At 66.7% G+C, this 10,787-nt stretch overlaps 1 protein-coding gene across 1 annotated transcript; it reads right to left on the reverse strand.

The window, feature by feature from the left end:
- Nucleotides 1–716: 716 nt before the first annotated feature.
- Nucleotides 717–9,101, reverse strand: PORCN (porcupine O-acyltransferase; the record flags this gene model as incomplete). The annotated part of the gene is made up of 9 exons (XM_063424867.1): nt 717–1,041; nt 1,125–1,235; nt 1,960–2,045; nt 3,045–3,108; nt 3,791–3,867; nt 4,858–4,958; nt 5,284–5,410; nt 7,082–7,096; nt 8,837–9,101. Coding segments are annotated over 9 exons (948 nt in total), but the record flags the coding sequence as incomplete, so codon positions are not given.
- Between the last annotated feature and the right edge of the window lie 1,686 nt (nt 9,102–10,787).

Consider the following 10,787-nt stretch of genomic DNA (forward strand, 5'->3'; position numbering starts at 1 on the left):
GTCTCCCAGCAAGGACAAGGGCACCTGACGGCTCCCAGCGACCCCGCCGGGCCCTATAGGGACTGCCCGGGGCCCTATAGAATCCATAGGGGCCCTCCCCTCCCCCCACAGCCCTTAGAGGGACCCTGAGCCCCTCCCCGGGTTCTATAGGGACCGTGCGGACCTCCGGTCCTTATAGGGGCCATATGGACCCCTCCCCCCCCCCGGGGCTATAGGGGCTGTATGGACCCCTCCCCCCTGGTCCCTATAGGGGCTGTATGGACCCCTCCCCCCCTCAGGGGCTATAGGGACTGTATGGACCCCTCCCACCCCCTCAGGGGCTATAGGGACCGCTCACACCCTCCGGTCCCTATAGGGGCCATATGGACCCCTCCCCCCCTCGGGGGCCATATAGACCCCTCCCCCCCCGGTCCCTATAGCCGCCATATGGACCCCTCCCCCCCTCAGGGGCTATAGGGACCCGCTCACAACCCCCCAGGTCCCTATAGGGCTGTATGGACCCCTCCCTTCCCCCAGCGCCTATAGGGAGCGCCTATAGGGACACTCTGGGTCCCCACGGGGGCCATAGGGCCGCTCCCCCCTCCTGCCGGGGGCTATAGGGACCCCCCCCGGTCCCTATAGGGCCCCTATGGCCGCGCGCCGCGGGTTTGGTGTTAATTAAGAGGATTTTGGTCAAACAAAGGCCCCGCCCCTCGCGCAATGATTGACAGGGACCATCGAGGCGAGGCTTTATTGGTCCCAGAGCGGCCGCGCGGCGTCACTTCCGCCCCGGGAAAGGGCGGGAAGCGGCGCGAAGCGGAAGTCGAGACCATCGAGAGGCGGCGCCGGCGGGGCGGAGCGGCCCCCGCGGGCCGGGGCGGAGCGGCCGCGCTCTCTGTGGCGCCCGGTCCTCCCGGCCGCCCCCAGTTGCTCCCAGTTGCTCCCAGTGCCCCCCGAGGCTCAGCGCAGCAGCCGCGCCAGCACCCAGCAGCCCAGCGTCACCCAGTGGCTGGCCCAGTTCAGCTCGGACCACTTGCGCACCGTGTAGGCCATGCCGTAGCCCTGAGGGGGCGCGATGGCGTCAGGGCCGCGCCGGGGGTGAGCCCAGGGCGTGCCGAGGGTCCGGGGGGGCTCGGGGGTCCCACCTGCTCCTCCACGGCGTCCTCGGCCTCCACATCGAACAGGGCGCCCAGGTAGGACAGGTGGAACAGGGCCAGGGCACCCAGGGCCCCGTTCAGCGCCCGCACCCACAGAGCCTGCGGGGAGCCGGGACCCTCAGGGACCCCCGAACCCCTGTGGGGACCCCCTGAACCCCCACAGGGATCCCTGAACCCCCCCGTGTTCACTGCCCGCACCCACAGAGCCTGCGGGGACCCCAAAACCTTCAGGGACCCCCTGAAACCTCCCCCGTGTTCACTGCCCACACCCACAGAGCCTGCGGGGAGCCGGGACCTCAGGGACCCCCGAACCCCTGTGGGGACCCCTGAACCCACACAGGGATCCCTGAACCCACACAGGGACCCCTGAACCCCCACAGGGACCCCTGAACCCCCTGAGTTCTCCACCTGCACCCACAAAGCCTGCGGGGACCCCAAAACCTTCAGGGACCCCCCCGAACCCCTGTGGGGACCCCCAGAACCCTCCCTTGTCCATCAGCCACACCCGCAGCATCTGTGGGAACCCCAAAACCTTCAGGGACCCCCCAACCCCTGTGGGGACCCCCAGAACCCCCCCCGTATTCACCACCCACACCCACAGAGCCTGCGGGGACCCCCAGGAGCCCTGAATGCCCTCAGAGCCCCCCAACCCCCTGCCCTCCCCCTGGGACCCCCGAACCCCTCACCCAGGGATCCCCAAACGCCCCCGGCTGCTCTCCAGCCCCCATTTCCTCCTTATGAGCCCCAAACCGTCCCAGAGACCACCCTGGGACCCCTCTGGGCCCCCCCGGACTGCCCAGGGCCCCCTCAGTGCCCCTCTCACGTTCTTGTGGCGGTGGCTGCAGCTCGGGGGGCAGCGCTTGGACAGGACGCAGGCGTCGAAGATGGCGGCCAGGCGCTGCCGCAGGGCTGCGGGGGGGCGGGGTCAGCGCGGGCCACGCCCACCGCGGGCCACACCCCCAGAGCACTGCCAATCACTGCAGGCCACACCCCCAGAGCACTGCCAATCACTGCAGGCCACGCCCACTGCTGGCCACACCCCCAGAGCACTGCCAATCACTGCAGGCCACACCCCCATGGGCCTGCCAATCACTGCAGGCCACACCCCCAGAGCACTGCCAATCACTGCAGGCCACACCCACTGCGGGCCACACCCCCATGGGCCTGCCAGTCACTGCAGGCCACGCCCACTGCGGGCCACACCCCCATAGCACTGCCAATCACTGCAGGCCACACCCCCATAGCACTGCCAATCACTGCAGGCCACACCCCCATAGCACTGCCAATCACTGCAGGCCACACCCCCTTTGCCTTGCTAATCACTGCTGACTCCACCCACTCTCATAGCCCCGCCCATCACCGCAGGCTCCACCCACTCTCATAGCCCCACCCATCACTGACAGGCTCCACCCACTCTCATAGCCCCGCCCATCACTGCAGGCCACACCCACTCTCATAGCCCCGCCCATCACTCCAAGCTCCACCCACTCTCATAGCCCCACCCATCACTCCAAGCTCCACCCACTCTCAAAGCCCCGCCCATCACTGCAGGCTCCACCCACTCTCATAGCCCCGCCCATCACTCCAAGCTCCACCCACTCTCATAGCCCCACCCATCACTCCAAGCTCCACCCACTCTCAAAGCCCCGCCCATCACTGCAGGCTCCACCCACTCTCATAGCCCCGCCCATCACTCCAAGCTCCACCCACTCTCATAGCCCCGCCCATCACTGCAGGCTCCACCCACAGTCTCATCCCCCCCCATCTGACCCATTTACACCTTTAGGCCACGCCCACATTCAAAGCTCCACCCACTTCACACCTCATCTATTAAGCCCCTCCCACCTCAGCCAACCCTGCCGGGCCCCGCCCCTGCCTGGCCCCGCCCCTTAAAGGGCCAGCGCTGACCGTGCTCGGCGTAGGTGATGAGGCCCAGGGACAGCAGGACAGCGGCCAGGTGGAAACTGAGGCCCTGGGGGGACAGGGGGGTTGGGGGAGCCCCAGAGGGGATTGGGGGGTCTGGGGGGGTCTGGGGGAGCCCCAGGGTGGATTGGGGGGTCTGGGGGGGTCTGGGGGAGCCCCAGGGTGGATTGGGGGGTCTGGGGGGGGATTTGGGGGAGCCCCAGGGTGGATTGGGGGGCCTGGGGGGGTCTGGGGGAGCCCCAGGCTGGATTTGGGGGGTCTGGGGGGGTTTGGGGGAGCCCCAGGCTGGATTTGGGGGGTCTGGGGTCCCTCACGTGCAGCAGGGCGCTGGGGGGATATTTTGGGGTTCCCAGGGCAGGTTTTGGGGCAGTTTTTGGGGTATTTTGGGCAGTTTTGGGTCCCTCACGTGCACAGGGTGCTGGGGGGGTTTGAGGGGCTCTTTGGGGGTTCCCAGGGCAGTTTTGGGGTATTTTGGGGTTCCCAGGGCGGTTTTTGGGGTGGTTTTGGGCAGTTTTTGGGGTCCCTCACGTGCAGCAGGGCTCTGGGGGAGTTTGAGGGGTTCCCAGGGCAGGTTTTGGGGTGTTTTGGGGTGTTTTGGGGTGTTTTGGGGTGTTTTGGGGGTATTTTGGGCAGTTTTTGGGGTATTTTGGGGTGGTTTGGGGTATTTGGGGGTATTTTAGGCAGTTTTTGGGGTATTTTGGGGTATTTTAGGCAGTTTTTTGGTCTCTCACGTGCAGCAGGGCGCTGGCTGCGTAGGTGCCCAGCACGGCGGCGAAGGTGCCCAGGCACCGCGCGGTCTGGAACACGTCTGGGGACAGCGCTGGCACCGCGGCCCAGTGCTCCCAGTGCCCCCAGTGCTCCCAGTGCTCCCAGTGCCCTCCCAGTGCTCCCAGTGCTCCCAGTGCCCTCCCAGTGCTCCCAGTGCTCCCAGTGCCCTCCCAGTGCCCTCCCAGTGCTCCCAGTGCTCCCAGTGCTCCCAGTGCCCTCCCAGTGCCCTCCCAGTGCTCCCAGTGCCCTCCCAGTGCTCCCAGTGCCCTCCCAGTGCCCTCCCAGTGCTCCCAGTGCTCCCAGTGCCCCCCCCCAGTGCCCTCCCAGTGCCCCCAGTGCCCCTCCCAGTGCTCCCAGTGCCCTCCCAGTGCTCCCAGTGCCCTCCCAGTGCCCTCCCAGTGCTCCCAGTGCCCTCCCAGTGCTCCCAGTGCGCTCCCAGTGCCCTCCCAGTGCCCCTCCCAGTGCCCCCCAGTGCCCTCCCAGTGCCCTCCCAGTGCCCCCAGTGCTCCCAGTGCTCCCAGTGCCCCCCCAGTGCTCCCAGTGCCCTCCCAGTGCTCCCAGTGCCCTCCCAGTGCCCCCAGTGCCCTCCCAGTGCTCCCAGTGCCCTCCCAGTGCCCTCCCAGTGCTCCCAGTGCCCTCCCAGAGCCCCCAGTGCCCTCCCAGTGCCCTCCCAGTGCCCTCCCAGTGCTCCCAGTGCCCTCCCAGTGCCCTCCCAGTGCCTCCCAGTGCCCCTCCCAGTGCTCCCAGTGCCCCTCCCAGTGCTCCCAGTGCCCTCCCAGTGCTCCCAGTGCCTCCCAGTGCTCCCAGTGCCCTCCCAGTGCCCCCAGTGCCTCCCAGTGCCCTCCCAGTGCTTCCAGTGCCCTCCCAGTGCCCTCCCAGTGCCCCCAGTGCCTCCCAGTGCCCTCCCAGTGCTTCCAGTGCCCTCCCAGTGCCCTCCCAGTGCCCCTCCCAGTGCCCCTCCTGGTATCCTCCCAGTGTCCCCACGACACCCCCAGTGTCCCCAGTCCCTCCCAGTGCCCCCAGTGCTCACAGGTGTGCAGCCAGCGGGACATGGGCAGGTTCCAGTTTGTCACCACCTCTGCCATGGAGCGCGGCAGCTCCACCCGCAGGGGCCGCGACACGGCCAGGTCCCTGTGGGGACACCGGGGACACCGGGGGGACAGGGACACAGGGACACAGGGACAGGAGGGACAGGGGACACAGGGACAGGGACACAGGGACACAGGGGACAGGGTCACAGTGTCAGTGTCACACAGGTGTCAGTGTCCCACAGGGTGTGTCAGTGTCACACAGTGTCACACAGGTGTGTCACACAGGTGTGTCCCTGTCCCACAGGTGTGTCAGTGTCACACAGGTGTATCAGTGTCACACAGTGTCAGTGTCACACAGTGTCACACACTGTCACACAGGTGTGTCCCACAGGGTGTGTCCCCAGCTGTCCCCTGTGTCCCCTCACCAGCGCAGGTGCTCGTGCTGCAGGCTGTGGCCTGAGCCCGCCAGCGTGGCCGTGGCCTCGGACAGGAAGGCCACGAAGAAATTGCTGAAGTGGAACGAGAGGGGCGCTCTCGTAGGCACGGAGCCACCTGCGGGGGACACGGGGACACGGGGACAGGGACGGGGACTGGGACGGGGACAGGGACAGGGACGGGACGGGGACGGGCACGGGGATGGGGACAGGGACGGGACGGGCACAGGGACGGGCATGGGACGGGGACAGGGACAGGGGACAGGGACGGGGATGGGGACGGGGACGGGCACAGGGACGGGCATGGGGACAGGGACGGGGACGGGCACGGGACGGCCACGGGGACGGGGACGGGGGTTGGGGGGATTGGGGGAGGTTGAGGGGATTTGAGGAGATTGGAGGGGATTTGGGGGATTTGGAGGGGGTTGGGAGGATTGGGGGGATTTGGGGGGATTTGAGGGATTTGGGGGGATTTGAGGGGGGTTTGAGGGATTTGGGGGGGATTTGGGGGGATTTGGGGGGATTGGGGGGATTTGGGGGGGTTTGGGAGATTGGGGGAGGATTTGAGGGGGTTTTGGGGGGATTTTTGGGATTTGCAGAGGCCATGGGGGGATTTGGGGAGGTTTGAGGGGGATTTGGGTGGGTTTGAGGGGGTTTGAGGGATTAGGGGGGGTTGGGGGGATTTGAGGGGAATTTGGGGGGATTGAGGGGGTTCAGGGGGATTTAGAGGGATTTGGGGGATTGGGGATTTGACGGGGTTTAGGGGGATTGGGGGATTTGGGGGGGGTTTGAGGGAGTTTGGGGGGATTTGGGGGTCACAGGAGGGTTTGGGGTCACAGGGGGGGTTTGGGGGTCACAGGGGGTTTGGGGGTCACAGGGGGGGTTTGGGGGGGTCAGGAGGGTTTTGGGGGTCACAGGGGGGTTTGGGGGTCACAGGGGGGTTTGGGGGGGACACACACATTAGGGTGCCACCCCATCTCACGTCCCCTCAGTGTCCCCCCAGACCCCTCTGTGACCCCTGGGCACCCCCTCCCTGCCCCCACACCCCCCTGGGGACCCCCCAAATCCCCTCGGCTCCCCCAAACTCCCCAGGACCTCCAACCCCTCCCCCCATCCCTGAGCACCCCATTCCTGTCCCACCCCCACCCCGGGAACCCCCAAACCCCCCCTGCACCCCCAAACTCCTCCTGGACCCCCCCAAACCCCCCCTGACCCCCCCCAAACCCCCCCAAACCCCCCCAAACCCCTCCTGACCCCCCCAAACCCCTCCTGACCCCCCCAAACCCCCCCGACCCCCCCAAACCCCTCCTGACCCCCCCAAACCCCTCCTGAACCCCCCCAAACCCCTCCTGCCCCCCTAAACCCCTCCTGACCCCCCCCAAACCCTTCCTGACCCCCCCCAAACCCCTCCTGACCCCCCAAACCCCTCCTGACCCCCCCCAAACCCTTCCTGACCCCCCCCAAACCCTCCTGACCCCCCCAAACCCCTCCTGACCCCCCCCAAACCCTTCCTGACCCCCCCCAAACCCTCCTGACCCCCCAAACCCCCCTGACCCCCCCAAACCCCTCCTGACCCCCCCAAACCCCTCCTGACCCCCCCAAACCCCTCCTGGACCCCCCAAACCCCTCCTGACCCCCCTAAACCCCCCCTGACCCCCCCAAACACTTCCTGACCCCCCCAAACCCCTCCTGACACCCCAAACCCTCCTGAACCCCCCAAACCCCTCCTGGACACCCCCAAACCCTCCTGCCCCCCCCAAGACCCCCGCCCCCCAAAATCCCCCCTCACCTGGCGAAGACGCTCCTGGGCAGCACCGGGGGGAACAGAGGTGTCAGTGGGGGGAGGGTTGGGGGTCCCCGCGGGATTTTGGGGGTCCCCGGGGGTTTTGGGGGTCCCCGGGGGGTTTGGGGGGGTTCTGGGGGGGATTGTGCGTCCTGGGGGGGGATTGAGGATCCTCTGGGGGATTTTGGGGGTCCCCGGGGCATTTTGGGGTGTCCCCGGGGGGTTTTGGGGGGTCCTGGGGGATTGAGGGTCCTGGGGGGGGGATTGAGGGTCCCGGGGGATTTTGAGGGTCCTGGGGGGATTTTGGGGGTCCCCGGGGGATTTTGGGGGGTCCTGGGGGGATTGAGGGTCCTGGGGGATTTTGGGGGTCCCCGGGGGATTTTGGGGGGTCTCCGGGGGATTTTGGGGGTCCCCGGGGGATTTTGAGGGTCCTGGGGGGATTTTGGGGGTCCCCGGGGGATTTTGGGGGTCCCCGGGGGGTTTTGAGGGTCCTGGGGGGATTGAGGGTCCCCCTGGGGGGTTTGGGGAGTTCCCACGGTGGTTTGGGGGTCCCTGAGGGGAATTGGGGGTGCTGGGAAGGGGTTTAGGGCCCCCCAGGGGGATTTTGGGGCCCCTGGTGGGATTTGGGGATCATTTGGGGTTTGGGGGGCTCCTGGAAGGGTCTTGGGGGTCCCCGGGGGAGTTTAGGGGGGTTGGGATCCCAGGAAGGTTTGGGGGGGTTTGAGGGTCCCTGGGGGGTCTGGGGGTCCCTGGGGCGTCCCCAGGGGAGTTTGGGGCTCAGGGGGGCTCAGGGGGATTTGAGGTGTCCCCGGGGGGTGTCAGGGTCCCTTGGGGGGTGTTGGGGTCCTGGGGAGGGTTTGGGGTCCCAGGGAGGCTCTGGGGGGTCTCTGAGGGTCCCGGGGGGTCTCTGGGGTCCCAGGGAGGCTCTGGGGGTCCCAGGGATGCTCTCAGGGGTCTCTGGGGTCCCGGGGGGTCTCTGGGGGTCCCGGGGGTCTCTGGGGGTCCTGGGGGGTCTCTAGGGGTCCCAGGGAGGCTCTGGGGGTCTCTGGGGGTCTCTGGGGGGTCTCTGGGGGTCCCGGGGGTCTCTGGGGGTCCCAGGGAGGCTCTGAGGGTCCCGGGGGGTCTCTGGGGGTCCCGGGGGTCTGGGGGTCCCAGAGAGGCTCTGGGGGTCCCAGGGGTTCTCTGGGGGTCCCGGGGGGTCTCTGGGGGTCTCTGGGGGTCCCGGGGGGTCTCTGGGGGTCCCAGGGAGGCTCTGGGGGTCCCGGGGGATCCGGGGGGGTCTCTGGTGGTCCCAGGGATGCTCTCGGGGGTCTCTGGGGGTCTCTGGGGGGTCCCAGGGAGGCTCTGGGGGTCCCAGGGATGCTCTCAGGGGTCTCTGGGGGTCCCAGGGGGTCTCTGGGAGTCCCAGAGATGCTCTCGGGGGGTCTCTGGGGGTCCTCTGGGGGTCCCGGGGGTCTCTGGGGGTCCTGGGGGGTCTCTGGGGGTCTCTGGGGGGTCTCTGGGGGGGTCTCTGGGGGTCTCTGGGGGTCTCTGGGGGTCCCAGGGAGGCTCTGGGGGTCTCTGGGGGTCTCTGGGGGGTCTCTGGGGGTCCCGGGGGTCTCTGGGGGTCCTGGGGGGTCTCTGGGGGTCCCGGGGGTCTCTGGGGGTCCCGGGGGTCTCTGGGGGTCTCTGGGTGTCTCTGGGGGGGTCTCTGGGGTCCCAGGGAGGCTCAGGGGGTCTCTGGGGGTCCCGGGGGTCTCTGGGGGTCTCGGGGGGTCTCACCTGCGCAGGGCCGTGCCCCGTAGAGGGGCAGCAGGCTGGAGAACAGGAACGGCGCCAGGCAGGTGCTGACCAGCAGGCAGAGCAGCGCCAGCCCCAGGCTGCGCAGAGCCTTCCGCGCCCACGCCGCGCTCTGGGGACACCCCAACACTGACACCCCAAATACTGACACCCCAAATACTGACACCCCAAACACTGACACCCCGAAACCTGACACCCCCAGAGCCAGCCCCAGGCTGCGCAGAGCCTTCCGCGCCCACGCCGCGCTCTGGCGACACCCCAAATACTGACACCCCAAATACTGACACCCAGAGACCCCCAACACTGACACCCCAACACTGACACCCCCAGACAACCCCAACACTGACACACCCAGCGCCAGCCCCAGCTGCGCAGAGCCTTCCGCGCCACGCCGCGCTCTGGGGACACCCCAAAAACCCTGACACCCCAAACACTGACACCCGAAACACTGACACCCCAAACACTGACACACCCAGCGCCAGCCCCAGGCTGCGCAGAGCCTTCCGCGCCCACGCCGCGCTCTGGGACACCCCAAAAACCCTGACACCCCAAAACTGACACCCCAAAACCCTGACACCCCAAACACTGACACCCAGAGACCCCCAACACTGACACCCCAACACTGACACCCAGAGCCAGCCCAGGCTGCGCAGAGCCTTCCGCGCCCACGCCGCTCTCTGAGGACACCCCAAAACCTGACACCCCAAATACTGACACCCCCAGAGACAGCCCAGGCTGCGCAGAGCCTTCCGCGCCCACGCCGCGCTCTGGGGACACCCCGAAACCTGGCACCCCAAATACTGAAACCCCCAGAGACCCCCAACACTGACACCCCCAGACACCCCAAAACACTGACACCCCAAAACACTGACACCCCAAAACACTGACACCCAAAACACTGACACCCCAGAGACAGCCCAGGCTGTGCAGAGCCTTCCGCGCCCACGCCGCGCTCTCGGGACACCCCGAAACCTGGCACACCAAACACTGACACCCAACACTGACACCCAAATACTGACACCCAGAGACCCCCAACACTGACACCCCAACACTGACACCCCAAAACACTGACACCCCAGAGACACCCCAAACACTGACACCCCAAATACTGACACCCCCAAATACTGACACCCCCAGAGACATCCAGAGACACCGCCACAGAGACCCCCCATTTCCCCCAAACCCCCCATTTCCCCCAAACCCCCCAAACCCCCCATTTCCCCCAAACCCCCCATTTCCCCCAAACCCCCCCATTTCCCCCAAACCCCCCATTTCCCCCAAACCCCCCATTTCCCCCCAAACTCTCCATTTCTCCCCCAAAACCCCCATTTTTCACCCCACACCCGCATTCCCCTCCCAACCACCCCCAAAGCCCCACACCACCCCCTATTTCCCCCATTTCTCCCCAAACTCCCCATTTCCCCCCATTTCTCCCCAAACTCCCCATTCCCCCAAACCCCATATCCCCATTTCCCTATTTTTGTCCCCAAACCTGCATTCCCCCCCCATTTCCCCTAACCCTCCCAAACCCCCATTTCCCTCCATTTCCCCATTTCCCCCCATTCCCCCCATTTACCCCCATTTCCCATCTTCCCCCATTTCTCCTATTCCCTCCATTTCCCCCATATCTCCCCCATTTCCCCCCAAACCCCCATTTCCCCATTTCTCCCCCCATTTCCTCTCATTCCCCCCATTTCCCATTCTCCCATTTCCCATTCTCCCATTTCCCCCCTTTCCCCCCATTTTCCCCATTTCCCATTTCCCCCATTTCTCCCCCCATTTTCCCCATTTCCCATTTCCCCCATTTCCCCCCATTTTCCCATCTTCCCCCCATTCCCCCCATATCTTCCCCATATCTCCCCCATTTCCCCCATTTCCCATCTCCTTCCATTTCTCCATTTCCCCCCATTTCCCCCATTTCTCCCTCCATTTT

Source organism: Prinia subflava, unplaced genomic scaffold (assembly GCF_021018805.1).
Source record: "Prinia subflava isolate CZ2003 ecotype Zambia unplaced genomic scaffold, Cam_Psub_1.2 scaffold_353_NEW, whole genome shotgun sequence".
NCBI lineage: Eukaryota > Metazoa > Chordata > Aves > Passeriformes > Cisticolidae > Prinia > Prinia subflava.